We start from the raw sequence: 27,300 nt of genomic DNA, 5'->3' as shown, positions 1-27,300 counted from the left end.
CTCCACTACGTGTTTCTACTACATTCTTACTTCATACGTCTTTTGACGATGGGGTGTGGAGGTGTAAGCCCCTCGCCTTCACTTTGGTAATTTTCCACCGGACGTCGCAAACGGTCGGAGTCATCCTGATATGCACAAATTGCATAAAATATGATCCGATCTTAAGGGAACAAAAAGTGGGTTGAGAGTTACTCGCCACAACCGCATGGAATCCGATCGTGTGTTTATTTTCAATTGGGCCAATCCAGCCGCGGCAGAGGTACGCGATGTTTGGTCACGAACAAAGAGGAATGATATCTGTAAAACGATACCCCGATAAGATGGTGGATAAATAGATTTGGCTCATTGATCCCCTTTTGATTTTTACAGTAGGATGTATCAGGTGTTGTCAAGGATCGGTCCAATATTTTCCAAAGTCAGCCGGATGCAATAAAAAACGGTCATCACAATGACAACAATCAAATAAACAAAGAAAACATGCAAGGACTGCATGCAACCCTAAAAAATAATAGACCCAAAATGAACCAAAATGAACCAAAATGAACCAAAATGAATGGGCAATGATAGGCAATGTGACATGTCTAGCTCAGATGGGCACATTTCAACAAAAGTGTACGACCCAAAAAGTACTTGAAAAGGCCAACCGCTAAGAAACCCCCATGTTCACCGCCAAGTCCCTTCGTTACCCCTCGCAACCTCTTTACCCGCACGTTGTTTACTCTTTCACCTTCAATCCAGCCAACCCCAGGGATCGACTTCTGCGCTAAGTCGAGGCAAGTGGATCAACATCTTGATACTCGATGACGGTTGCTGTTGGCAGCAAGACGCCGTTGATTCTTCAAATTCCCCAGCTTGCCCACTGATCTCTTCTTTTTTTTTCTACCAGGCCTATCTGCTTCCCCGCCATTTGGTATTTTTTTTTTGGGTTGGAATTTAAGGGCTATACTTGACCATCATCCTTTTCTTTTGGTGACCGCGTTGTGGTTTTGTTCTGCGTTTGTTTCTACAGATCCCGTGAGTTCAAACTGCAACTATCCGTCCCCCTCCGCTGGTCTTTATCCACTTCATCTACTAACAAGATGGATTTAGTTGCTGGTCAAAGAGGGTAGCAATGGCTGCGAGTACCTCTGGTCCCCAAATATTTGACGATGCGAACCGATCTCCCACCAAACAGTCCATCTTCCGGGCCATAATCTCGTCCAAAACTCACAAACGAAATCAATCAGCCGACGATGCCCTGGCCTCGCGGCCTCTGCAGAGAAGTAGACCTACCGAGATCATCCCTATCCCATTTACTGAGGAGCCCGGTTCCGTTTCCGGCTACCGCCCGCTCAGTGAGATTGCTCCCAATCGCGATGCGGGCGACCACGGAATGGTCTCGCCAAAGATAGGCAGCAAAGAAAGTAAAGGAGTCCTCCATAAAAAGACCAAGAGCGCGGTTTCATTGAAGTCCCTGAGAATTTACATGGAGCGGAAGGACAGTAAATCGGAGGAGACACCCGAGCAGAGTGGGGATCTGTCGCCCAAAAAGGCGAAATCATCCAATAGCCTCTCGGCCATCCTCAAAAGGTCCCAACGAGGAAGGAAGGATGGCTCGAAGCAGAGCCGCGACAAGGAAAACTGCAGCCCAACCGACCTGATTGATAATATGCCGTCCCCAGTCTGGTCACAGGACTCGGCCTCGGTTTACAAAGAGCCTACTGGTCGATCGAGGTCTAACTCGACCGCCGACTTGAAGCGAACTGTGACGGAAGAAGTCTCTCTCTATACACCCAAGGGGTACGGGCCAAGCCAGCAACGCAACTTCTATGATTTCCACCAACCCTCCCTCACCAAGTTGAATGAGTCCAAGCCTCGCCCCAAGTCGGAAATTTTGACGGGAAATCGCAAAATGAAGGATATTTTTGGATTGCAGCGCGCATCTTCGGGAGAAAGTGACCCTGATGGGCGAGTTGATAATGCCTCGTTCAAAAGCAGAGGATCATCAAGTCCACGAAAAACATCCCCGCCTACCATGGGAAAAGAGGAACCAAAGCGGCTTTCTCGTGTACAGGCTGCTATTTCGGTATTTAATGCAAAGGAGCGAGATGCTGAATTGCATAAACATCTGAACTCCAAGGATCTCGAAAGCGAGTTCGAAAAGCTGCTGGTTTGTTGAGTACTATATACACTCCATCTGAATTGCAGGGCTAACACATACATTAGGATGCGAGGAATATCCCTCACAACATGAGAGATAAGATGCGCTCACTTGATACTAACATTAAGGCAGATTTTATCCAGAAAGATCGGACGGAGAGCATCACTCCTCCCAGCGCGGGAACTGGTGATAGCCGTCGAGGACGCGGCAAAGAATCCAAGGAAGACTCCCATCCTCAGGATCGTAAAGGCTCTCGATCGCGATCCAGGAGTCGCGGGTTCAACTTCACTAAAGGCCCCTCGTCGCCTGGCAAAAAGTTGCGGCGTGATAGTGAAGCATCAAGCCGTCGTCCAAAGTCCGTGGATCTTTCCCAGCCTGTTGGTTTTTACACCACCCTCTCAGCCAATGCTTCAGCAGCATCACTTGCTGATGCGGCCGCTGTCGATACCGCGGCGGATCCCTCCGATTTTGTGCATTACCTGAGAGAGATACAAAAGCCCGAGATGGTTGAGGTGGGAAAGATGCACAAACTGCGTCTTCTCCTGCGTAATGAAACCGTCCAATGGGTCAATGATTTTATCACTGAAGGAGGAATGGACGAGATTGTGCAGCTTCTCTACCGTATTATGAAGATGACCTGGCGGTAAGTTTTCTGCCTCCTTCCTCATTCAGACCGGTGGTTGATCCGTTTTACAGTGAGGACCACGAGGACACCCTTTTGCACGAGGCATTGCTCTGTCTAAAGGCTCTATGCACTACATCTGTGGCCCTGGCACACCTCGGTTCCATCGAGAATGAGCTTTTTCCCGCTCTGCTGCATATGCTCTTTGACGAGGAAAAGAAGGGCCCCAGTGAGTTCACCACTAGGGGGATCATCGCAAACCTGCTATTCACACAGCTCTCCACCGCTCCTGCTGGTGAACTGGCAACCACGTGCGCCAGACAGATCCTTTCTTATCTAAGGGATCCTGCGCCACCGGTGGACAACCAACCCGTGGCCTTCATTGCCAATATTTACCAATCAAGACCCTACAGAGTGTGGTGCAAGGAGATCACAAACGTGACAAAGGAGGTCTTCTGGATCTTCCTCCATCACCTGAATGTGATTCCCCTCCCTAAGTCAGAGGACCTTTTCGGCGAAAAGACCCCAGCAGACACTCGTCCTTACAACGAGCGTCACTTCCCAGCTCCTCGTCCTCCTGTTCCGGCTGCCCCGTACGTTGGAGGCGTTGAATGGGATGCGACCAACTATCTTGCGGCACATCTCGATCTTGTGAATGGCCTGATTGCCGTGCTGCCCACCCCTGATGAGCGAAACCAACTTCGTGATGAGCTCCGTGCCTCCGGCTTTGAAAAGGTCATGGGTGGTAGTCTGCGTACTTGCAAGGAGAAGTTCTATTCTTCTGTGCATGATTGCCTGCGAACCTGGGTCGCAGCAGCGGCCGATGATGGCTGGCCCTATACTTTGGTACGCGAAGGCCCGCCCCGAGCAGCCGAGCACGGCTCGCCCACCAAATCCCCTAAGAAGTCCGCGCCTGGTAGCCCTAGAAAGGGCCTTGTCGATGAGCGCCCGCCTAGGCTGGAGCTTGCTCTGGACTTCTCGTACAACCGTCCAGCTGGCGGTCCAACTACCCCGTCGAGTGACCTACGCAGCTGGCTTTAAGAATCGGCGGCGCAACTTTGCGGTTCGATTCGACGAATTTTCCATTCCTCTCTTGTCTTTTTTTTTTTTTTGTTTTCTTTGGCTTCCACGTTATCATGACTCGGCGTTAGGGCAGGTCCTCAAGCAGTCCCACCCCAACTTATCTTGTTGGTATCTTTCGTTTACTTGACCTTTGGAGTTTATTGGTAGTCTGTTATTTCTGATCGGCGTTGGCATTCTTGGTGTTATTGGGCATGCTGACTGCATTTCCTTGTCCAGAGAAGTCCTGCGGACATGATGTAATGAAGCCAAATATTGGCACAGGCGACGGGGCAGAAAGCGAGAAAGAGACAGACTGATGATCTGTCCCTGTCTCTTCTCTCCTTCTCTCCATGGTACAGCGACGCCTGTTTTCCGACAGGATTTCTTCATGACAAATGACCTATGAACAGATATGAGAATTGAATGAATCGACAGAAGTTTCCTTACTGAATTTTCGGGCTGTTCTAGTAGACTATAGATGCAAGTAGGGAAGTTGGTTGAAGTGTTGTACAATAATACTGATGTCAGAGATCACTCGACCTAAATTACTCGACGGCTAGCTCTCCTCAGACGCCCTAGTGTCCTTCTGTTCCCTTCTCAGACCCGGAGGCGGTGCGCTGGAGAATATAGCCCGGAGACCAGCAAAGAAGTTCTCCCGAATCTGTGAGGCCGAATCATGTTAGCCAAGACACAATTCCCAAACGAGAGAGGGCACGTACCGCATGGAACGCAGTATCATCCGTATCCCACTCCATGAAGAGCACTGAATAGACAATGACAACTACGTAGCACCAAAAGTCAGCATCCTTCCTCGAAATCCAGCACACAATATCCACCACAGGTTTGGACGCCATTCGCGATCCCCAATCTCCAACCCAACCCCGCAATCTCGGCATAAACTCACATCCAATAACAACCCATTGTCCCAGCGTAACAGCCTTCATAAATTTCGGCCGGGCATACTTCAGCGCCGCGCGACGACGGTATTTGCGCTCAAGTCGGAACTGGTGTTTCGGCGACAGCTTGGACATATCCGGTGGCCATTGGCGCTTTGGCTGGTAAGGACTGTAATAGACATCTTCGAAGGAGAGCGGTGGGGGGGGGCCGGTTTTGGTTGCGGAGAGGCGGAAGGGTGAGGGGTCTTGGGCGGGTGGTGATGCTGTGAACGCTGGGAATGGGGTTGTAGTGAACCGACGAGTGGTGCTCGGGCTCTGTTGGTGTAGTTTAGTGGTTAGTTTTGGGTTTGGGTTTGGGGCTGGGAGAAATCTCCGGCGAGCGAGGCGCGTTTTTGTGTTCTTGCTCTTGCTCGGGTGCACGTACATGATGCCATGATGGGCGGGTCAGTTGGAGCTTGCAGGCTGAGGCGCTTGATACTGTGCTTGTAGGTGATGCGCGCGCTGATGAGGCGGCGGTTAGGGCGCGTCGAATCATGAGTATGTTTCTGTTTGGCTTGATGGTTTGGTTCGTTTCAGTGGAGTAGGTGTGTTAGCTAGTGGTTCTTGGGGATGTGGATGGTGAATAGTGGGTGCCTGTGGCATATTATATGCCATAGTGCATCGATAAACATACAATCCCCCTGATAGCTCAGCTGGAAGAGCGCAAGACTGTAATTGCTTGGTTCTTCAAGGAACTTATCATCTTGAGGTCCCTGGTTCGATCCCGGGTCAGGGGATTCTTTTTTTCCGTCCCATACGTTTCAAGTTTTTCTTTCAGTCTTCCTGAAAAATCCCGAAATTCACTCCAAACTCCTATGTCTTAGGACATATTGTAGTGGGCTTCCATGTATACCGTACTTGCATTACAGGTATATGCACGGGATCTCCATTTGATGCCTCGGTTCCCATTCTATCGTAATCAAACACGTGGTCTTTAGATACCATGCACACAATGTCTCTGTTTTTGTGTTTTCATATCTGTCTATAGCTCTTAGCCACCACTTGAAGTCGAGACCAAGCTGCCTCAATATGACTTGGAAGATCCACATGGGCAATGAAATCACGCCCCTGGGGACCATACCCATTGTTATCATCCCTCAACCTTGGTATCTCGCCCATTATCAGATCCAGAAACCGACTTTGTGACCACAGCTCTGACGGTGGAGATGTGCCTAAGTACTCCATAACTCCATTACGGGACAGCTGTACCCGTGGCACAAATACAGGGCAACTCATTATAGAGACTGCGGGCTGGACACATTCGTAAGCCTTCTCAGACGATGCCTTAGTCCTGAGCATCATTGTTGGGTCCTGAATGATAATATAACTGGTTGCCTGGAAGCCTGCTTCATCGAGGACCTTGCGAGAGAATGAAGCATTCTGTCCACAATTCGTAGAGAGCGGCTCAAGAAGAATTTGACATCCTTCTTTGGTGATGAGAGACCGATCGAAGAATTGATCTAAGATTTGTTCGAGAACTTTGGCTTCAGGGAGACCTTGGATTTCATCGGCGATGCGCGAAAAGATTGGATGAGATTTCACTGCCTTATAAAGGAGCTCGGTCGAGTGTCCGATGCCGCCGCACAGTACGAGAGCTTTGGCAAGAGATGGCTTTTGCTCAAGGGTTTGGAAAAGGATCTCGGTACCGTGAAGAACGGCTGAGGCGCAAATGACAATGCAGTCGACTGGGGATGTGGTGGAGAGATCGGGTAGTTGATTATCGGCGAGAAATTCAGAGAGGAGGTTGATATCCGCAACCATAGAGGGGGTTGCGTTCATTGTATTGGATCAATGTAGTTCGTTGTTTGAACCATCACCGCCAGATGAGCAAGTTTCTTTGGTCTCTGGTTAGACATAGAAGAAAAGGCCGTTTCATAAACTAAGCCTCTCCCCGCCTTCTTCTGCCGTCTATATGTCAAACAGAGAAGGACAGCTAAGATGCATTAAAAAGACAGTTGAAGAGACAACTACGGAAGATTAACCAAAGATCTATTACACAGCGGATCATTCTTATACGGTGTAGCAACCAAAAAAAAATTATGCTATAAGGAGAAAAAAGAATCCCCTGACCCGGGATCGAACCAGGGACCTCAAGATGACAAGTTCCTTGAAGAACCAAGCAATTACAGTCTTGCGCTCTTCCAGCTGAGCTATCAGGGGGATTTGATTGGTCGATTGGCATGTCTATGCGATATTACCTACCAAGCTTCAAAACAGACATGTCCCACACCCTGTGTCCTCTTCAGTTCCACTCCAACCTACTACCCTGGATGACTCAATCTGCCATTCCAAAGAAAGGCATAGACTTCCTGATCGCTTTGGGTGTATTGAGATAATCCAGCGGCAGAACACCCTACAATACACCTTTAATCAGAAGCACCAACGTCCGCGAGTGCCACCGTTGTTGCTCCACAAGGCCACCCTTCTACCAAAACCTATCAAGACATAACTACCTCTTCCACAGGCCACGAATCCCGCTCTCAAAATCGACAGCCTATGTGTTGTTGATGTGAGCTCCAATTGTGCGAGAGCCGAGCTTCTGCTTACCATCGGCCTCGCCGTTTATGCTATCTATGCTATTCTTGCTATTCGGGGCGCCGCCGGAATTCTGATTTACAGAGCCTTCTGGGATCTCACTATATATACAGTAGGCTCGACATCGGCTTTTATATCAGCCTTGCCTTCTTCTAGTAGCTTGGTACCACTTGCGTCGGCATGATGCCTATTAGCCCGTCCATTCATATTCTGCATTAAAGCAAATTCCGGGTTAGTGCCGTCTGGAACAGGGAATCCAATTGCTCCCAAAAGCTTTGATAGCGTCTAGCTGCGAATTACGTAAATAAGTCGAGGGCAAGCGGGGGGGTCTTCGGATATCGGGAGTGTTAAGAGACATTTATCTGCTTGCTTAACGCCGGAATCATAGGCGCCTAGGCATGCTGGGTTGTCGACATATTTTACTGGGACCGTGTATGTCGGATGATGAACGTTCGTTGTTGTTTGGAGTCCCGCTTTGTGGCAATCCCCGATGATGGTGAACGCTGTATTGGCAGGGCAGATGACTATAGCCAACCTATATAGAGGTATCTACCAGATCTGCGCCGAAGCGATCTTTTCCAGATTGAAGGCAATGATATATCGTCGTGCCAAGAAAACTAAATCCTCTTTCGGGAGATAGTGAGGTGTTCAGAATTTCTTGTTATAGTCTGGTTTCCAGATTTCAGATCGCCCACGCGTACTCGAGTCTAAAGGCACGAACACCTCCCCCGCACGTAGCAAGTGGCAGGGGGGGGGGGGGGGGGGGGGGGGGGGGGTCTGGATATAGAAATACGTATAGTCATAACGGAGAGTTCAGTTCTCTCCTACCTCAGCATTGCACGTAGCTATAGAGCTCTCTCGTACTGGGGTCCTTCCTAGTATAAAGAAAGGATTTATGAGATCTTTGGGATAGGCACCGGGCTCCGAATCCATAATAAATGTAGGGTGTAACCAGATGTCTGTCACAGGAGGCTTTGGAGAACCCCCTATAGGAGATTAAAGATAAGCATTTATCACTTCTGCGTCTTTTCCCTCGCTTACTGGGGTCTTATATGCTTCTATTTGATTCGATTGGTATTCTGCTCGCTACGCCTTGGTTTGAAGATATTCGTCGATCGGCTGCATAGATGTATATTTATGTATAGGAGACCAAATCCGCACCTCCTCATCCACCACGCATTGGAACTATGACTAAATTCCACCGAGCATATGCCGCGTATCTTATTCAGAAGGATCATTATGTCCGGGCCCGGATAAAGTGGGAGCTCGGGTTATTTACCTCCCGTCAGATGTCGATCATCGCTTCTACAGCCTCTCAACAATCTATCTTAGTGCTCGTCTTATACGGCCCCTCGTCATACCCTCTCGCCTTCGTATCTCCCAGATCAGCGACACTTTCAACATCGTACTCCGCGGCGGAGGCTAGTAACATTTTTTATCTTCTCATCGCCAGCTGTTCAACCGCCCGCCGATCCCCCCCGTACATGCGGGGCCCTAGCCCCTTCTCCAATAAACCCGAAAACAACGTGAAACTCTATGTGAAACAGTGTAAATCTGCGTGGCAAACAGCCAGCAAAAATGACAGGAAGAGAACAGACCGAAACCCAGGCGACGACCCTGTCAGCGGGTTTGCGGGAACTAGCTCTGGATTCTGCGTGACCCCCGACAGGAGACCCAAGATTGAAAAAAATTCTCGCAACGCCTGATCCAGCAGTTTCCTAAACGCAAGTCGACAAGCTAGACGTCTCGATGTGGATTTACCAGCAAAAGTAAGAGAGCAAGTCGTGTGGAGAACATACCGAGATCGTACGGGCTTTGAATTCGCGGGGAAAGAGAACCAAGCGGAATGTGCAAGAACTTGTGTATCCGGCCTGAACGACCTTCGTGCAGTTGTCAGAACAAAATTGACCACGCGGAAAGAGATCACTGTATCCGATACCATTCTGCTGGTTCGTCGGGCATTAGGTACCAGTCAAAACTAATCCTTGCTTGAGAAGGTAGGGTAGGGTTCAAGGGGAGTCCAACGACAAGTGACAACTCGGCGGATGATCTATTCTCTAGGACCCAAAGACCCACAGTGCGTTCGTTCTACATCCAATGCATTAAAAGCACCCTAGACAATCTAAAAGACCATGGGATGCTAGCATATGCGTCTCACCATATTCGATTCTTAGAAACTATGTTGTATATAATATGTCTATTAGACTGCAGCTTATTCACATGGACCAGCTAGCTTCGTAGATGAATAGTGACTGTTATATAAGATTGGCAGACATCCAATGTAAACTCTATACCCCAGAGATCCAAGTCCCAAAGAGTCAGACCACCGGTAGCCTGGAGGGGTTTATAGCCAAGGCGCGACCGAGGTTGAACTACAAAGAGAAGAGTTGACCACGAGTGAACCCACCTCCGATCGCCAAGGCGACAGCAAAGTCAGAGGAGTGAATGAAAGTGCATATCTGAATGGCAGTTGTGTGGCTTGTAGGCCTGGGCCAAAAAAAGTGCAACGGAAAAAGGACAAAAAGAATCCCCTGACCCGGGATCGAACCAGGGACCTCAAGATGACAAGTTCCTTGAAGAACCAAGCAATTACAGTCTTGCGCTCTTCCAGCTGAGCTATCAGGGGAGATGATTGTATTGAGACCTCATGTTTGCATATTTGACCTACAAAAGTTTGACTAGAGAACACGGCATCCTTGTTTGTGGAGATATATTCTGAGAACGGTATCATTTTAAGAAGCTCCAGAGTAATAGGGCTAGATAGACAGCTACCGAAGAAATATTGAATGCATGTGTAGCCTTATGCTGAGCTGATCTACTTAGACGATCTATCAAAACGTGAGTCCGATCATCCCCACACGCATGTGATATCCCCCGATTTCACATGCCCCTTGTGATCCACCGGTCAGAGATCCCGTGACTGCCGTGGATCAACGATAATGCGGCCTGACGGACCTCGGTACTTTCTTAGAGTGCGATAGCCAGCAACGATCCAAAGGGGAAATACTACCGATTTCACGGGCCTAACTTATATACCAACGGTTCCCCTGGTATCTGAGCTACGTTTTAATCCTCATTTTTGCCCTGTAATTCATCCTCGCACCTCTACCATATCTTCATCACACATTGACGTCATGTCTAACGGTAAGTGCTGTACATGTGACAGCCCGGGGCTCTACATCCTGTTGAACACATGGTTTCTCGTGGCTTGTCACAGATTGTAATTAAAGAAAAGCCAAATAACTAATACACATATCTATAGCCCAGCAACGTCTAAACCAGGTTTCCTCTCATCTCAGCCTTGGCGGCAAGAAGGGGGCCGCTGCCATCCTTGAGAAGCACCCTGATGACATTGTCGTGACATGTGCCCTCCGCACCGCCCTCACCAAGGGTGGTAAGGGTGGCTTTAAAGATACCGCTGGCGCGGATCTGCTTGCCGGTGTCTTCAAGGCTATTCTGAACAAGAGCGGCATTGACCCCAGTGCCGTCCAGGACATCGCCGTCGGCTCTGTCCTTGCCCCCGGTGGTGGTGCTACTGAGTTCCGTGCCGCTGCTCTCGTGGCTGGCTTCCCCGAGAGCACCGCCGTGAAGAGCTTGAACCGTCAGTGCTCTAGCGGTCTCCAGGCTATCGCCGATATTGCCAACGCCATTCAATCTGGTATGATCGATGTCGGCATTGGCGCCGGTGTCGAGAGCATGTCCTCCCAGTACGGGTATGTTTCAAGCCGTCAGAATCCCCATTCTTTGATAGCATGGCTAACACGTTGATGCAGACCCGGTGCCGTAACCGAATTCTCTGACCTCCTCGAGAGCCACCCGGAGTCCGCAAATTGCAAGGTCCCCATGGGCGTACTGTCCGAGAACATGGCCAAGGACCGTGGCGTGACCCGCGCTTCCCAAGATGCCTTCGCCGCTCGCTCATACCAAAAGGCCCTTGCTGCCCAGAAGGCCGGTCTCTTCGACGAGGAAATCGCTCCCCTGGACGTGAAGTGGACCGACCCCAAAACCGGCGAGGAGAAGACCATCACCGTGAAGGCCGATGACGGCATCCGCCCGGGTATCACCGCCGAGTCTCTGGGCAAGATCAAGCCTGCCTTTGCCAAGGACGGCTCCATCCACGCCGGTAACGCCTCCCAGATCTCCGACGGTGCCGCCGCCGTTCTCCTCATGAAGCGGTCTACCGCCGAGCGTCTCGGCCAGACGATTCTCGGCAAGTACGTCGCTGCCAGCGTTGTCGGCGTCAAGCCTCTGCTCATGGGTATCGGCCCCTGGAAGGCTATCCCCGTAGCACTTGAGAAGGCCGGCATCACCAAGGATGATGTCGACATCTACGAGATCAACGAGGCATTCGCTTCCCAGTGTGTCTGGTGTGTTCATGAACTTGGCATACCGGCCGAGAAGGTGAACCCCAAGGGTGGTGCTATTGCTTTTGGTCACCCTCTCGGCTGTACTGGAGCTCGCCAGGTCAGCACATTGTTCACTGAGCTTAAACGCACAAGCAAGAAGATTGGTGTCACTAGCATGTGTATCGGTACCGGGATGGGTATGGCCGCTGTCTGGGTCTCGGAGTAAACGAAAATGGTGTCTTGATTGGAGATTTGCACAGCGATTTGGCCTTTTTGGCCTTTTTTTCCATTTTGGATGCGCAGAATTCTCGTTCTGTATTGAAAACTAGTACCAAAGGATTGGAATCCCATAAGCTTAGCTCAATTTTAGTTCCGCATGTGATGGCAGTGTGGCTGGAAATTCTCTGAATCGGCAAGGGCACCGCATAAACAGCTGATTATCCACGTCAGGCTATCAATGGAAAAGTCTCATGCAAAAAGGTTGCTTTTTAAACCGCCTTCACATCTATCAAAAAGGGAGCAGCTAAAAAAGAGATCACCAAGCCGTTTAGCGGCCGACTATTCTTGTAAATCATCAATTAAAAAAAAGAAAAGACAAGCAGCACTTGCAATTAGCCAGTGATACTGCTTTTTAAAAAAAAGGGCTTGTATGTACAAGAAGGGCTTAAGAATAATCTCACTTTTCTCCCAATCCCATGAAAGAAAGACCTCCCCCTTTTATACCCGCCAGCGCCTGTTTAAAAAGAAACCCCCCCCCCTCCCTTTAAGCCACCCAGTCAAAGCATCAAGCATGAACAAAAAAGATAATAAGGAAACACTCCTCCCAGTCTATCAAGACAGAAGAAACAAAAAAAAAGAAGTTAACATAAAGCCAGAACATCATGGACGTCAAAGCAAATCATTGGGGCGTTCCATTCGGGGAGTCGGGGTGATCAAAGGTAGCTGGGCCGGCCACAGAGCCAAATCGATCGCCTTCGTTGACCATTTGAGATGGAAGAATAGGGGTATTCGCCTGAGGAGTTTGATCGAAATAACCTCGCGCGGACCCGTTAGTTCCTTGGAGATAGTCGCGATTCCGCTGTAGAGGAGGAAGTATGGTCGAGGTAGGAGGGTATCCGGACCGGGCATATCCCTGAGCGATCATCGCTCCAGTCGGATCCGGGGTCTGTCTCGGGTCCATAATCCTTAGCTAGGTGTTCTATTCCACACTCTCACTGGTTCGCAGAGGGGTGTCGTACAGGAGTGCCAGGCTGGTTCATTGCCATCATATGTCCCACAGCGGCCTGCTGTTGCTGGCTGGATCGGCTCTGACCGGTAGGATCGGGGATCTGAGACATGGGGGCGGATGCTTGCATGCCCGCTGAGGCTTGCATGCCTGGGTACATCTATCCACCGGGGTCAGCTCCAACAACTCCCAAGACCTGTCAAAGAGGGAGTGGGGGTTGAGAATACGAACCGCCGCATAATCAGGCACCACTTGCCCTGCGGAGTAAGTCTGCATGGCGGCAGGTGTTTGGTAGGTGGTTGGTTGACCAGCGTACATGGCAGCTGTTGGCTGGCTGTATGGGTCCATTTGACGGGCCATTCGACTATCCACATCATAGATGCCCTGCTGTCGGCCATAGTCGATCGAAGTGCGATGACGCTTGACCGGCGGCTGCTGACCGTAGTACCCATAATCTCGAGCTGCCGGTGGATAGCCTCCATAGCTAGATGATGGGGGAATCTGCACCGATTGACGCTCCGGAGATCGAGTAGGGACTGGCTGATGGAACTCATCTGGTCGTGTTGTTCGTTTCCTGCGGTGGTTAACTCTACGTCTTCCCATTTCCAAGGGTTCATAGCACGTACAACATGGTCCGAGGCTCCTTCCGGATGCGCAGTTTCACACCTTGATCCGCAAATGATCGAGAAAGGTGGGTGGACTCCATCATTCCAGGGAAGCTCTTGGGAGGAGAGACTACAAGCTTGTTAGAGCCAACCTATGCCAGCTCTCTCCAGTGCACAGATTCTTACCTGTGAACCGCTCTGAGATAACGGTCTTCAAATAGGAGACCCGATCCCTGTTGGCTCTTCGTTAGCATTTGGAATCCAAACTCGGCTCCCAACCCTGCTACTCACTTTCGCATCTCGAACAAGGTAAACTTCAGGCGATACTCGCCCTCAATCTTCACAGAGAGATCTCCAAAGACGAAGAATCCCCCATCTACCAACCGCGTCAGTCAAACCAGCTCTACTCCAAGACCAGCCAGAACTGACCGCTGTTGTCCACATCCTTCAACCGGTGAAGTGAAGACACTAGGGTTCCTGCTAACGCGGTCGACGGTGCGACGGGCACAGGACGCTCTTCTGCTGCATCGTACAGACTGCAGCACATGAAATAGTAAGGGCTTTGCAGGTAATGCCTGCACCGAAGTCAGTTACCCGCGTAAAGCCATGGTGGATGCGCACTTACTGTGCGAGGTAGGTGCCCTCCTCTCGCACCCGGAGCTGGACGATCGGGGGTGGATCGATAGGTTTGCGCTCTGCAGGTGCCATTAGATCCGGTTCTTTTTCTGTCAGTCCCGCGCCTTCCCGCTTCCCGCGGACTAGCTAGGGAACAAGAGGGAGAGAGACACGGAGAGGAAGGGAGCTTCCGCATACCTTTTTCCTTGCCCCCCGCCACGCGGGCCCGATTGGGCTGCTGGCGAATGATCAAGTCAAAGTCAGAACTGGTGTTGTTCAACATAGTCAGTGGGATTCCCTGGACGACCGCGTAAGAGTTGCGACCCTGTCAAAGTAGACACGGGAAGAACTCACCCCTGAGCTTCGCGCGCGAGAGAGGCGTCGGAGAATGTCGCACTCATCAAGACGAAGAGTCACAGACAAACGGGAAAAGGTAGAACCAGCCCGAATTTGAGGTTGCTTTGAGAAACCGTGAACCAGCTGATAAGATGGTCGATCCTCGGGAATACAAAGACCAGGTAAAAGTGATCTGTGGTTTGAAAAGTAAAGAGTGGCAGAGAAAGGGAAGGAACGGGTCTTTGGACCGAAAGAAATCCAGTTAGTGAAGATAAGGACAGGCTGGGAAGAGAACCCTGGACGAGTCACGATGTCGTCGGAGAGGGGTGGCAGCTGTAGTGGGGTACTGGAATTTTTTTTTTTTTCTGTTTCGGACTTTCAACCATGGGAAGAGACAAATCACCAAAAGAGAGTGTGTGTGAGAGAGATGAATGTGTCGAAAGATGAAAACGGAGTGGTGTCGTCAGTTTGCAAGCGGACAGAGCCAACCGAGCACGGTTCCAGACAAAAACCTTAAGCGGATCTCCTGGTATAACGTGAAACTAAAGGATTATCAATATTGTGAGAAGGAAAAGAAAAAAAGTGATCCAAATTCCCCCCAAAAAATATTAAAACCAGAAAATCAATTGGATCGTAGGCTTCCAAATCTCCCAGTCTTGAACAAATCAGATTCCAGAATCCCACAAAAAAAAAAAGAGAGAAAAAAAAAAAAAAAAAAAAATCAACTAACCCAATGAATTATCCAGGATCCTTTCTTTTTTTGGGGAAAAAAAAAAGAAATCCAAAAAAAAAGAGAAAGATAAGAAGATCCAAAAATTGAAATCCTCGAGAGTTCTACCACCGTTGCAATCTTTTCAAAAATGAGAGCAGCTAAGGTGGATAAGGACCAAGAGTGCTTTGGGAAAAGGAAAACTCCCTTCTCCCCCCCCAAAAAAAGAAAAAAAAAGGGAGGAATTAAACCGTAGACGGAAAAAGTGGAATAGGTTCAGCTACCCACGGTTGAGGGGGCGAATGGCGATCCGAATGCCCAGTGAACTTCTGGGTTTCTGATGTTTCTCGTTGGTCCAGAGGAGAAACGGCGAACCGCTAGTCCGCTAGTCCGCGTCTGTTTCGTTATGATCATAAAAAAACCCACAAGGTTGGCGCCGGCTATGCAGGTGATCAGACCCGGTTTTCTTGTCCACCGTAAATGTGTTGGTCTAAACGCCAGGTGGACTCGGGCCCTGGTCCGGCGTCTAAGCAATCCAGTCAAAAGTGGAGATATGCACGATCAAGCCGCATCGCCTATGGGGATTGTTGTGTCTCCACACTCGATCTCGATCCTGTGATGATTAGCTTAGTTGAATCAGTATCAAAATAGCACCTTGTGAAGTTCAAGAACTTTTCAACGGCGGATAAAGCTGTCGCTTGTCAACGAAGGTCCCAACCATGGTTGGGTAACTTCCTTATGTCATCCCGAACCAAAGAATGCCTTCTGGCCCTAGACCTCTCACATTCACTTGGGCCTCAAACCCCCAAAAAAGGATGGAAGAGAGAATACCTTTATTCTTGATTCCTTGAATGCTCCTTGCTATGAAAAATCCAAATCTTGAAAATGGCGCGTGAATTCCGCAATTGCAGGGATGCGAGTACCCCCCTCGACGTGACTGTCGGAGCCCCAAGGACCCAGCGCACGCGCGGTCGAAGACCTAGGTCCGGCACAATCTCAGACAGGATGGTCGAGATAGCGGATCTCTAAAGACACGATCGCATGCAATGGCACGTCGGAAAGCCCCAAATCGCTGTTATTCCGATCCGAGACGAACCGATACATGCCGGGTCATGATGCGACAGTGGGAAGCGAAAGATGAGAAAAAGCGTTCCACTTGAAGAAAAAACGAGAAAGAAAACCCACGAGCTAGCGCAGATATGAGACTTGGACAGGGCGTTTTAAGGGGGGTGTGCAAGCATGAACAACGCACCACTGCACGCCGTTCTTTCTCCGTGACGCATCACATTTCCTGGAAGACATGCAGCCCAAGATCTCATGCAAGCTACTGTGTGTTGACTGCAGTCGGGGATCAGTGTCTCAACACTGGTTGGTTCCATCCATCGGAAACCCCTCGATCAAGCTATGGGGCCGGCGCAGCATGCATCAGCCAGCGAAAAGAAAAAAAAAGAAAAAAAACACATCAATGCCGGAGACCGATTTGTGGCAGTCCTGCAACTTGCAGGTCGGGCGTTCGTTATGATAAAAACCGGTACTTTCTAGTATGGACACTACGGGGGCTGCTTTGCGTCATACTCGCTGACCCTCGATTTGCGGCTGAGGATGTACGGTACTTTTCCTCCCCTCCTATTCAATCACCTTCCAGATGGGTATGGCTGCATCGACAGTGCAGAGGTGAAGCCCCGCATTCAAGGCATTGGTTGCGTCCTGTCGAAGAACCTGCATCCCACGCTCTTTGGGCATGGAGGCCACTTGTCCTCTTCGTTGTCAGTTCCTTGTCTTCGGCAGGATTCACAAAAACAAACACATCCCAAATCCTAGCTTGTATGCAGATATTCTGGGGTCTTGGTTGCGAGTGGCACAATGGCGATGGTTATCGCTCGCCAACATGTGATACGGAGGGCTGCAGGTGCAGTTGACTATGACAAGCATTCCCGTCACAGTCCACAACCTATCTCCCCATCATAGGAGCTTGGATAGCAGGGATTATGTTCGATTAGAAGGCGCCGATCAGCTTGACGGAAGTCCGGCCCCAATGTTGAATCCTGCAGCGAGGGTGATGCTATCACCATTGGCAAGTGACCGGAGCGGATGGGATCCGCCAAGTTCGGGATTTCCGGCGCCAGTGAGCTTCCAGAGAACAGCGTCTGCGATTCGCTAAACTGACCTCGGAAGAAGTGCAAGCTGACAAAAATGGGGGGAGGGGGGTCGAGTAAGGAATGGAAAAAAAGTAAATTGAGGGGTGGAAAGCGGGAGAACACATCCAGGGAACGGGTATTGTTTGACGGTCTGGCTGGGTCTGAGCTGCAGTTCTTATCCATTGCAGTGTGCCCGGGCGACAAGTTTCTGAGAAAACAGTTGATAGGCCCAAAAAACCCTCACAGCCCTGGATGCACATCATGATGCGAAAAGCACGCACCAGCGCTGGGAGCACGACCTGTCACTTCTATTTGACTTCCGGGATTCGGCCCCGGCGTCAGGACAGAAGTCCCAAAGTCTTGAACCTATTCATGGCGGAGAATGCCACTATTGCCTCTGTTGGAGAGTCATGATTTGGCTGTGGAAACTAGCATGACTCGTCCTGATGCTGGACGGAATAATCGGATGAAGGGTGGGTGTGATACAAGTGCTAACAAGTAGGGACAAGGAGAAAGAAAAGAAGAAAAGAAAGTTCGAGTGCGAAAAGCGAAAAATTAAAAGTGACCGCCAAAAAGGAAGCGAATTTTTCAAAATTTTTTCCCAATTTAAAAGTACAGCGCACAGCCTGGCCAAAATCCACTGCGGCCCCGATTGGAACAACTGGACACTTGTTAGTGTCGGGGATGGTATACTGGCTACAGCTGTAATAGGAAGGAAGCTGAAATGGGACCCGTGGAGAACAATCCGAAAAAAAAGGCCAAGTCTTTCGAACGAACCCCTGTTCGACACTTCAACACACGAAGTGGCCGAGGGAAAAAGAAGAAGAAGAGGGGCTGATGGAGAATTACTGAAGACGGTCACTGGACGGGGGCGGGAGGAATAGGGAAATTTCTAGACTTACGGAGGACCCGTGAAGAATTTATCATTGGGGGGGATCAAGGTGAATTTGCGCCAGTCATAGCCAAAATCAATCCAGGGCGCATATCTGACAGCGGCAATATCCATCCAGAGCCAGTAGACAGGAGTTGCTAGGTGGGCGCTACTATTTTTATGCTTAAATATTGGCCCTGTGATGGTTCCATGGTGGTTTGGACCCGTTCCATGGTTGTGTTCCCTCCCATGACAGTCGGTCCGTGTTGGCGCCGTGGCCGCCGATCTTTTGTCGATCGGTGTCTATATCATCATTGCATTATTCCGTAAGAGGTATGATCTTGTATTCTTTCTGATCTGTGTGATCCTTCAATCAGCTAATTGGTTTTACTCGTACTTTGCATTGGGAGGCTGATGCTGACGTCCACGGGTATTCCAATGCAAATCTCCCCGCTGTGAGATACCCGATAGGTTCATGCATGGTTCTGAATGTTATGTTTTTTTGCTCGGTATTTCCGTGTATTTTCGGTCAGTTAAGCCCATTAGAAATCTACTGCAAGGATTATACGAAGTCGTTCACACTTACAACATACGCTGGATGTATAGCGAGGGCCCCTGGTGGAACACATCAGATAGCCGCAGATCAGCCACAGCTGTCGATATCTAGTATGGCGCTTAGTCCCTCGTAGACAGAAAGCTACTAGGACTACAATTGGCCATTAGCCCAAGCCCCCAAAAAATAGTTTAGTTGATCTTCTTTTCCAGTTTTGGCATTTTTTTTGCAAGTTGTAACAGGTTTCTCCCAAAATGACGTTTTCAAGCATGTCCTGCGCGACATGACACTTGTTCTTGGATGTATTGCACGCAAGACGCAGATCTACTCCAAAGAAATACACTAGAGCAAAGAGCAACCCAGTAATTGATACATTGACATAAGACATCCTAATCACACACTGTACTCATTCGTCGCAACTAGATAGAAAGAGAAAAGAAACACCCAAGCAAAACCCCCCCCCCCCCCCCCCAGACACCCCCATCCCTGCTCCGTGCTGGATGAAATCCCTAAAAAAAAAGACTAGCAGAAAATGGACCAAAGAGGATCGATTAGTGCCATATGACACCCTTGTCACCCCTGGACACCCATTTAGCGTGATATAGCCTTCGAATAAGAAATGAAATGGAAAAAAGGAATTAAACCAAACGGCGGGACAATGCGGTTCCCGGAGACATGTGAAAGAAGAGAGAAGGTAGATATAAAGGAATCAGAAATTTCGTTAGAACAAACGCCTTGTCCACATGCGTAAATCGCTTTGCAGGCAAAAAAAAAAAAGACCACGAATCATGCATGAGCTTCACGATTATCATGTCTGCATCACAACATCCCCATCCACTTCGTACTCGGCGTCAACCTCTGCATCCGCGTCTGCGTCTGCATCTGAGTCTGCATCGGTGCCATTGGTATTGACCACGGCCTTTGGGTCCTCAGCTTTGCCCATTGACTTGGAAGCAGATCCTGGCTCAGCGGGAATCACAACGTGAACTTTCTCGACCAAAGTCTTCCGGTTGACTGATCGCGGTGTCTTGGGGTTGTCGTTGAATCGACGGGGGACTGTTGTTCCAGGTGATCGCGAGATGGAGTTGGTCTTTTTCTCGGGAGTCCTGGGTGCTTCCGTTTGCTTGGCCTCGGACGACTCGGGCTCGGCGGCATCAATTCCATTGGTCTTGACAGGTTCTTTGGCAGCAACGTATCCATTGACACGCTCTGAATCCTTTTCGCTCACTTCTGCAGCTTCCCTGGGTGCAGGAGCCATGTTCTCGACATCCTCATCAACAGCAGTTTCTTCGCCAACAACTTTGCTCTGCTCCAGTTTGGAACCGTTGGCCTGGCTAGGTGTTGGTTCCGTTGCGGGCGAGTTCGTGAGGATAGAGCTTCTACCGCGACGAATACTGCCTCCAGGGGTGACCATTGCCAGCCCGGAGGGTCGTCGAGGTGTGTTACGACCATTATTACGGGGAGCCATGGGTGTCGTTGACATGGTATTGAGTTTTGTGCTACCGGATGGACGACCAGGTTTGCGTTTTGGGGGTGCTGCGGGAGGCACAGGAGGCCAAAGTTCAAACCGGGAGGGTGGGATTCCAGCGGCAGGGTTGGGGATTGCAGGTGGTTCAGACTTGCCCACTGTAGAATGATGGGAGCCATTAGGCCTCAGGGTCAACGTGGAAGGCGGTCCCGCGGAGGCTGCGAGAGTGTCTCGATCCGACCCATTCACCATTCTGATAGCGCCCTCATAGTCGGTCGCTCTTGTCTCGGTCTCATCTTCGTCTTCATCCGGGTCCTCTCGGGGGGCAACGGCATGCATGGGAGCACGATCGAAATGAGATTGGTTACTACGACCCATTATGTAAGGTGTCCAAAGCAGCGCATCTGGATTGAGCTGAACGTAGCCCTTGCTTTCCCAGCCACTAATAACCTCGTTGTAATATTTATGATCGAGGCGGATGGCGTACGTCTTGGTAATAGGATCCCGCACGAGAGCTCGAAGTCCTTCCAGAGCAGATACAATGTCATCTGCCGTCATTCCGGTGCGATCAGATAGATCTGCAATGCTCACAGGTGTCTTCAAATCACGAAGTTGGTATGATAAAATCAATCGCCAGTAGTTCCTGTACGACACCAGACCCATATCAGAGAGCGGCTTCTCGGGCGATCCATTTTTGCCTTCGATGCGGGTAAGGAGATATGAAAAGTCGATGAGGAGGTTTCCGTAGCCTTTGCGTTGATGGATGGGTAGAGTAAGAATGCAGGAAACGTTGTTCGCTGAGCTTGGACGTTTTTCTTTACTGAAGTAGCCAACAAAATGGCAGCCCAGATCGTCAAACTCAGTCATCACATAGAATAAGAATGGCTCAACGTCGTAGTAGAGAGTCTTGGAGCCTAGGAAGAGTTTTGCGAGAAGGCAAAGATTTTGACAGTACACTGGATTCTTGCGCCCGTCAACTTCGAAGATTGAGATTGATCGATCTCGATAGATCTCGTCACCGGGGGGGTGCTTCGCAGGACACTTTAGTTTATGGCGCCAGGCGACAAAGTCCGAGTTCATGTACTTGAGACAGAACTCGCAAATATACAGAACACGGTTGCGGCTGTATTCCTCCGGGTAAGGCGCTGCATACCAGGTTTCGATCTCGTAGCCACCGAAGTTGATAGATTTGATCTTTGAAGGAGGACCAGAAACCTTTTGTGATGCATGCGCAGTGGCTTCGCCATTGAGTTCTGCTTCCTTCACTTTCTGTTGCCATTCATCTTCAGCTTTCAGGCGTGCCTGTTCGAATCGGTCGCGATCGAATTGTGTGGGAAGCGTCCTGGATGTATCTTGTTCGACTTCGGACAAAATGCCTCCATATGGTTTTGATTTGGCGTCGTCGGTCTCACGGTCGAAGAATGTCATGGAGTTGTAGGATATGGGGGGGAGGGGAACAAAATGTGCCTGGGGTTCAGGGGCTACAGGTGGCGGCTTTGGTGCTTTCTTCTTCTTGCGTTGTGGTCGGATTTGAGAACCTGTAATTTTAGATATTTTGGTCTCGTCCAGTCGGAACCCAATGATCAATTTCCCAAACTGCCTAGCTACGACGCGGCAGTGCTCTCGATCCACCGCGCGAGTGCGTCGCACGCGGACGGAGCGTGTCCGAGCAGGAGAGTGGACATCACCATCAGCAGTGGCATCACCACCGTCCAGAGCCGCATCGTTCGACAGTGGGCGATCGGAACGGAAAGATGTTTGTCGAAGTCGTTTGCGAAGAACGGGTGTGTGTTCTTCGGCCTCGATTGACGAGGCCTTTCGCTTGCGTAGCGATCGCGAGCTATTGAGCATCTCGTCGTCAACGCTTGTGTTGAAGATAGAATGAAATCCCTCGTCGTGTGTGCCAGCGTGCGCAGGAAGAAGCTCTTTGGGGAGGGCTGAGGCTCCAAGTCCGGTTTCTGTCGCTGAATTTGTTATCGTGTCGGGCTCTAGATTGTTATGGATACAGCTAGGACACCTCCATGGGTCTGAGTGTTGCGATGTTAGCGGGTGTAATACATCAAATAGGCGAGAGATTATGAGACAGAAGTCAATGACCACGTGGTTGCGTACCTTCCGTTTCATCATATGCCTCTTGTTCGCGAGCGCATTGCCGATGGGCTATTGGGGTGTCAAGTCAGCGATAGTTCGACACATATCAGTATAAAGCAAACGGAGCGACACATACAGTGATCACCACACACAACACAAGTGAGCCATTCCTCAAAATCTTCACTTGGGTCGTGTTCTTCGTCTTGGCTGCAAACCCTATTTGTCCGTTGTTAGCATCTAAGCGTCCGAGTTCTGCGCCCAGTGCTGCATCGAGCCCTTCCACTTACAAGCAATTTGAGCCACTACGGATATCAGTTTCGACATCCTCTCCACCATTGCTCTCAGCTTCCCAATCCTCAGCTTCTGAATCGTGGTCACTTGATTCGGGTTCTGATGCGTCACGGTCATTTGCCTCAAACCCGGGGTCGGCATCCGCGTCCGCTGTCTCAGACTCCGCATAGTCTTCTTCAGAGCCCGCATCATCGTCAGGTAGCTTGACAGCTCCGACAGGTTCGGCCTCGTCATTGTCATCATCGTCTTCTCCGTTCAAATTGACGCTTGAGTTGTTTCCATCTGCAGCTTCCTCCGGCCCATCCTCATCATCTTCTCTAGTGTACGCTCGATGAACGGCATCTTGAAGCTGTTGATCCATTTCATACAAGTCGGTTTCTTCTTCGCCCTCGGCATCTAGGTCGCTGTCGGCCGGGTCGACGGGCGGGTTGAGTTTGCCCGGTTCATCGTTTGCTGGCGGCACCGTCGCCGCCATAGTGAAAGTTACCGCCACCGCCAGATTGAGCACAGCAGTGCTTATTGTATGCGCTCAGGCGGATTGAGGAGTGATTTTTTTGTGAAACAAGCTTAAACCGATCCGGTTACAGAAGCACCCCGCTGACGTCGGTGCTGATCCGGGGGTGCATCTGGATCAAAAATCTGGTTTCGGAGCTGGTTGGAATAGTGCCGAAAATTCTATCGAGCCAAAGTACCGTTCTGGATTGACGTTCAAAGTCTCCAGGCGCAATGTAAAAGCTAAACAAACAAGAGGTGTCAGTCCGCCGCTGGAGTGGCTAGGCATCGCAAGCGCGTCGCAAAACAGAGGAAACTCACCCCAGGAGAAATCGGTGCGGTCTTCGATTTAAAAGCGTACCAGACGCGTCGAAGGACAGTCCACACACCGAGGCCTGTCTCTCTTACAATCGAATGCGATCTGCAACGACCTTCACGCCCCTTGTCCTGTAAGTGTCGTTGTTGCAGCACGCTGAGTCAGCATGAGCTAAACCACTTTGGGTGGAGGAGACCTCAAGCCCGTCGCTGTAGGAAGAGACACTCCCCTCCGCACTCTCCGCGATCTATCCACTCTCCTCAGTCCGTGAAAGGCTTTGCGGCTCTTGATTCTACTTTGAAACCTCTTCCCAATCATCTCCATACTCATACAACCGCACGCCATGGGTGTCCCTTTTGAGGCCCTGATTCCCTACGGGATTATCATGACCGTACGTCCCATTGGTCAATGCCTTCTGGGACTATAGCTCACCATTTGGTACAGATGTTCGGTGTGACTGGCTACGGTATTCACTATGCCAAGCGCTTTGTCAACGATGGTAAGAAGGCACGCTGGAACAGCGACCTGTGGGATAGAGTAAGTTGTTCCCTTCTTGTCGGCTGCGGTCGGAACTTGCATAAAGCACTTTGGCTAACAATTTCACAGCAAAGTGAGTGACTACTGGCTGTTCGGCCGACTAAAAGCACGTAGGAAGCCTGATATGGTACTAACCACACTCAATAATAGTGATGGAGAGAGATCTGCGCATCACAGGCTCACTCCGGGGGCAGTCCAGCAACCACAAAGCTCCCACCGGATTCGAAGTCAGCAACCCATGGAAGGTACGAATAACAGATTCCGTGTCCCTGCGATCTCTGGTTATGTGCAGAAACGCTGATCCAAAAAATTAGATCGAGAATCGGATCTACTAGTTTCAAAAATTGCAACCTCTTTTCCTTTACGTTCAATGTCTGCGCCTTCCTCACTACGTGACCATACATATCCACTGCAATTTCTCTAGAAACGTTGTACCATCTCATTTACTCGGATTTCCTTAGTAGTCCACTCAGTCATGTCTACTTGAGCTCCGAGGTCATTCCCCGAATCCCTTGGATTTCAGTCTCACGAAGATGCATATCAAAATACTTGGCCAGGGCCTGGATGCGGTCCTCCTCAGTCTCCAGAACTTGCAAAATTGCCGTTTGCCCGCGCAGTCTCTCCTTGACTTCTTTGCCCGACACGACGCACTGGCCAATGATCTCCGTGCCAGTTTGATCCATAATCATTCGCATGCAAACAAAAGTCTGGGTGAACCAGCTAGTTCGGCTCTGGCTGACGGAGAAGTTCATGATCCCAAAATCCTGCGGTAGGAATTCCACGTCGGAAAAACAGATCTGTGGCAGCCACTTACTCTCAGAGTTGTATCTTGTTTGGTAGACCCAGACCTTCTGCCTTGGATCCGTGAACTCGGCAATGCTTTCTCTAACAATGCGCATCTCCGATGGCTCAATCGCCGTAGCAGTAGCACCTTCTTGAAGTAACAGTGGAGCAGTGGCACAATTGTTTCCAAAGCCGACATCAACCTGTATCCGTTAGTGTGGTCCATGCGGTAGCTGCGGTAGATCTTCTTGCCCTACCATGTACTTCTCTTCTCCGATGATCACAATCAAAACCATGTGTCCACTTTGCGGGGTCAATCATGTCAACTCAGCTTGCAAGGGCAAAATGCTAGTCTGTCGGAGAACCCACAATGGCAAATATAATCCATTATCCACTCCCTTCGACGCAGCATGACTGACTCTACCTCCAGTGGCGTACACAAGATACCCCAGGGATCGCAACACAATCAAAAAGATTCCCGAATTCTCCATGCAATATCCATCTAGCTGCCGCTCCACCATCTTCTCGAAGAGACTCTGCGGGTTCAGAGAGATCGTATGATGTTGCGAGTAGTGCAGCCCTGAGTTGCCCCATGGAATGGTAGTAAGATGCCGCCTTTGCAGATCACACAGCGCAGCAAGTGCATCATTCTCGATATCTTGGCGGAGATGGTGAAGAAGATTGCCCTCGACTTGAGCGGGGTGGGAGTACCCAATGCGGCTCAGGTACCACTCCAGTTGTTGATCGGTATATATGGGATTTTGTGCCATGATTGGGGTTCGGTGTACAAAGGATGTAGGAATTGCCTACATTCGGCTACCACGGTGATAGGTGATAGGATCGGAATTATTCCATCTGTCTGTCCATCTTGGGAAGTTCCGTGCACAATTTCCACGTTGTAGATAGCTTGCTCGGAGTTGTGTATTCGTGGATTAGTTGTTTGCAGTACTATCTAATGAATAGTTTATTCCTGTTTTTTTTTTTTTTTCAAAGGAATTTCCCAAAGAATGACGAGGTACCCCACATTTCCTGCAAGCTGTGCGTGCGGCAGGTTATGATGGTCCATCACCTCGGCTATGACTGTCCCTTGCGAAGAACGAAGCTATCGAAAGATCATTGAGAAATCGTATACAATTGTAGTAGATGTAGAATTTCACTATAGACAATCTCCTCAATATCTCAAAACTATACACTCACCTGGTGAACCGTGTAAATGCTCCGAGTATACATCTCCGATGATGCGTTCATCCGATATCCGGACCTACGGACATCTTGCTTCGACTGATCCGCGAATGGACCTTTCATCATTTTTCTCTATTGCTTCTTGTCTCAACTTTGCTTTGTACAGTCCAGCCGTCTAGACAGATTCAACAGCAAACCATTCCCGACCGGAACCCCGCATCTGAACAAAATGGCGACGCTAAACGAACAACTTGTGACATTGACCGCGAACTACTCGCCCTGCGATGTATGGCAGAGTAGCGTTGTTTCCCAACAAGCTATCGGATAGTGCATCTAACATATAATGGTCCAGGTATCAGACGCCCTCCTCAAGTTACAAAAGATGCCCGAGGGCAGCACCGCAAGAGCAGGCTACCTGGCAGATCTAGGTCAGGCATGAATACAAAGGCTCACCAAAGCCTCTCTTTATAGCTCTACTAATCCCACTCACACCCATTTATCCACCAGTGCCCTTTTCTCCCACGACAGGTCGAAATGAAACAATCCCCAAGATTGCGGCGCCGGCAACGACATTCAAATTTCTAGCCAAAGATGTCAGTCCACCATCAATCGCAATGGAAAATTCTCAGAAGCACGGTTTCTCACCCGGTAAGCACTGGGTAGATCACGTCGGTGAATTCCAAGCATCAGATCCTTCCGGCGCCGGATCCATTGTCGTTATTGAGCAGCCCGAGAACCAGTACTGTGCTGTGACGGGTGGGATCATGGCGACCCGGATGAAAGCCCTTGGGATCAAAGCCACGGTTGTGGGTGGTCGTGTCAGGGACTTGAAGGAATTGCAAGCTACTGGGCTTCCGGTTTGTTGTGGTCTCTCATGGTCTTGTCGGTGGCGCATTACTAATTGCTCTTTTGCATGATAATAGATCTGGGCTCGTGCTACTTCTACTGTTGGCTCCAATGCCGAGGCTAAAGCTGGTGCTCGTGACGTGCCAGTCTCAATAGGTGGTGTTCCTGTTTCGCCTGTAAGTTCTCGCTCCTGCATTATTTGCTGACTGCTTGATGGTAGAGGTCATGGTCTAATTATTGTAACGCATTCTAGGGAGACATTATCTTTTGTGATCCTTTGGAAGGAGTAGTGGCTATTCCTCGCGAGCTGCTTGACCAAGTACTTGAGCTCATGCCTAAACTGACTCGAATGGATGAGCAGGCTAAAGAGGCCGTTGCACTGGGAATGAGTGTCACTGATGCTTTTAAGAAATTCCGCTGATGGCTCGCTCCAAGACACATTCATCTACGCACTACCAGATTGTGTTTATAGTAGGTGATGAAATGAAACTACCTGGATCAGAGGAACGCATACATCTATTCAAGACTAACGATCTGATACGGTTAGTCCATGATGTTAGGGATGTTGTATGTAAGAAAATTCCGATGCGCTTCTAGAAGTC

The 27,300-nt window shown here is 49.8% G+C and overlaps 9 protein-coding genes and 3 non-coding genes across 12 annotated transcripts; 5 read left to right on the top strand and 7 right to left on the bottom strand.

Annotated features, from left to right (window-relative positions):
* Positions 1–800: 800 nt before the first annotated feature.
* Pdw03_0674 (Diaphanous GTPase-binding) lies at positions 801–3,803 on the top strand (the record flags this gene model as incomplete). Its single annotated transcript, XM_014680449.2, has 5 exons — positions 801–806; positions 1,010–1,014; positions 1,090–2,149; positions 2,206–2,783; positions 2,837–3,803. 5 exons carry the CDS (start codon positions 801–803, stop codon positions 3,801–3,803), a joined length of 2,616 nt encoding a protein of 871 aa, XP_014535935.2.
* A 577-nt stretch (positions 3,804–4,380) lies between these two features.
* Positions 4,381–5,255, bottom strand: Pdw03_0673 (inositol 2-dehydrogenase; the record flags this gene model as incomplete). Its single annotated transcript, XM_014680448.1, has 4 exons — positions 4,381–4,485; positions 4,544–4,605; positions 4,729–5,035; positions 5,145–5,255. 4 exons carry the CDS (start codon positions 5,253–5,255, stop codon positions 4,381–4,383), a joined length of 585 nt encoding a protein of 194 aa, XP_014535934.1.
* A 142-nt stretch (positions 5,256–5,397) lies between these two features.
* Positions 5,398–5,496, top strand: Pdw03_tRNA143. The gene has a single exon. It is a non-coding gene; the product is annotated as a tRNA-Tyr (tRNA).
* A 235-nt stretch (positions 5,497–5,731) lies between these two features.
* Pdw03_0672 (Protein YdcF) lies at positions 5,732–6,538 on the bottom strand (the record flags this gene model as incomplete). The annotated part of the gene is made up of 1 exon (XM_014680447.1): positions 5,732–6,538. The coding sequence occupies one exon, from the start codon at positions 6,536–6,538 to the stop codon at positions 5,732–5,734; it is 807 nt and encodes a 268-aa protein (XP_014535933.1).
* Positions 6,539–6,820: 282 nt separating this feature from the next.
* Pdw03_tRNA129 lies at positions 6,821–6,919 on the bottom strand. The gene has a single exon. It is a non-coding gene; the product is annotated as a tRNA-Tyr (tRNA).
* Positions 6,920–9,821: 2,902 nt separating this feature from the next.
* Positions 9,822–9,920, bottom strand: Pdw03_tRNA128. Its single transcript has one exon. It is a non-coding gene; the product is annotated as a tRNA-Tyr (tRNA).
* Positions 9,921–10,428: 508 nt separating this feature from the next.
* On the top strand, positions 10,429–11,866 carry Pdw03_0671 (Thiolase-like, subgroup; the record flags this gene model as incomplete). Its single annotated transcript, XM_014680446.1, has 3 exons — positions 10,429–10,438; positions 10,557–11,007; positions 11,068–11,866. The coding sequence occupies 3 exons, from the start codon at positions 10,429–10,431 to the stop codon at positions 11,864–11,866; spliced, it is 1,260 nt and encodes a 419-aa protein (XP_014535932.1).
* Positions 11,867–12,538: 672 nt separating this feature from the next.
* Positions 12,539–14,486, bottom strand: Pdw03_0670 (Velvet factor; the record flags this gene model as incomplete). The annotated part of the gene is made up of 10 exons (XM_014680445.1): positions 12,539–12,805; positions 12,879–13,025; positions 13,097–13,439; positions 13,492–13,600; positions 13,657–13,703; positions 13,762–13,846; positions 13,900–14,045; positions 14,096–14,165; positions 14,284–14,351; positions 14,440–14,486. The coding sequence occupies 10 exons, from the start codon at positions 14,484–14,486 to the stop codon at positions 12,539–12,541; spliced, it is 1,329 nt and encodes a 442-aa protein (XP_014535931.1).
* Positions 14,487–19,500: 5,014 nt separating this feature from the next.
* Positions 19,501–23,518, bottom strand: Pdw03_0669 (Acyl-CoA N-acyltransferase; the record flags this gene model as incomplete). The annotated part of the gene is made up of 7 exons (XM_066099685.1): positions 19,501–22,187; positions 22,273–22,320; positions 22,388–22,467; positions 22,539–23,057; positions 23,235–23,277; positions 23,356–23,376; positions 23,506–23,518. 7 exons carry the CDS (start codon positions 23,516–23,518, stop codon positions 19,501–19,503), a joined length of 3,411 nt encoding a protein of 1,136 aa, XP_065957412.1.
* Positions 23,519–23,693: 175 nt separating this feature from the next.
* Positions 23,694–24,222, top strand: Pdw03_0668 (uncharacterized protein; the record flags this gene model as incomplete). The annotated part of the gene is made up of 4 exons (XM_066099684.1): positions 23,694–23,741; positions 23,795–23,891; positions 24,038–24,132; positions 24,202–24,222. The coding sequence occupies 4 exons, from the start codon at positions 23,694–23,696 to the stop codon at positions 24,220–24,222; spliced, it is 261 nt and encodes an 86-aa protein (XP_065957411.1).
* Positions 24,223–24,366: 144 nt separating this feature from the next.
* Positions 24,367–25,440, bottom strand: Pdw03_0667 (Arylamine N-acetyltransferase 2; the record flags this gene model as incomplete). Its single annotated transcript, XM_066099683.1, has 3 exons — positions 24,367–24,873; positions 24,928–24,973; positions 25,040–25,440. 3 exons carry the CDS (start codon positions 25,438–25,440, stop codon positions 24,367–24,369), a joined length of 954 nt encoding a protein of 317 aa, XP_065957410.1.
* A 641-nt stretch (positions 25,441–26,081) lies between these two features.
* Positions 26,082–27,119, top strand: Pdw03_0666 (Ribonuclease E inhibitor RraA/Dimethylmenaquinone methyltransferase; the record flags this gene model as incomplete). Its single annotated transcript, XM_066099682.1, has 7 exons — positions 26,082–26,138; positions 26,205–26,280; positions 26,360–26,445; positions 26,516–26,524; positions 26,581–26,709; positions 26,776–26,874; positions 26,952–27,119. 7 exons carry the CDS (start codon positions 26,082–26,084, stop codon positions 27,117–27,119), a joined length of 624 nt encoding a protein of 207 aa, XP_065957409.1.
* Between the last annotated feature and the right edge of the window lie 181 nt (positions 27,120–27,300).

Source organism: Penicillium digitatum, chromosome 4, assembly GCF_016767815.1.
Source record: "Penicillium digitatum chromosome 4, complete sequence".
In the NCBI taxonomy this organism is placed as follows: domain Eukaryota; kingdom Fungi; phylum Ascomycota; class Eurotiomycetes; order Eurotiales; family Aspergillaceae; genus Penicillium; species Penicillium digitatum.
This window is presented reverse-complemented; position numbering and strand designations above follow the sequence as displayed.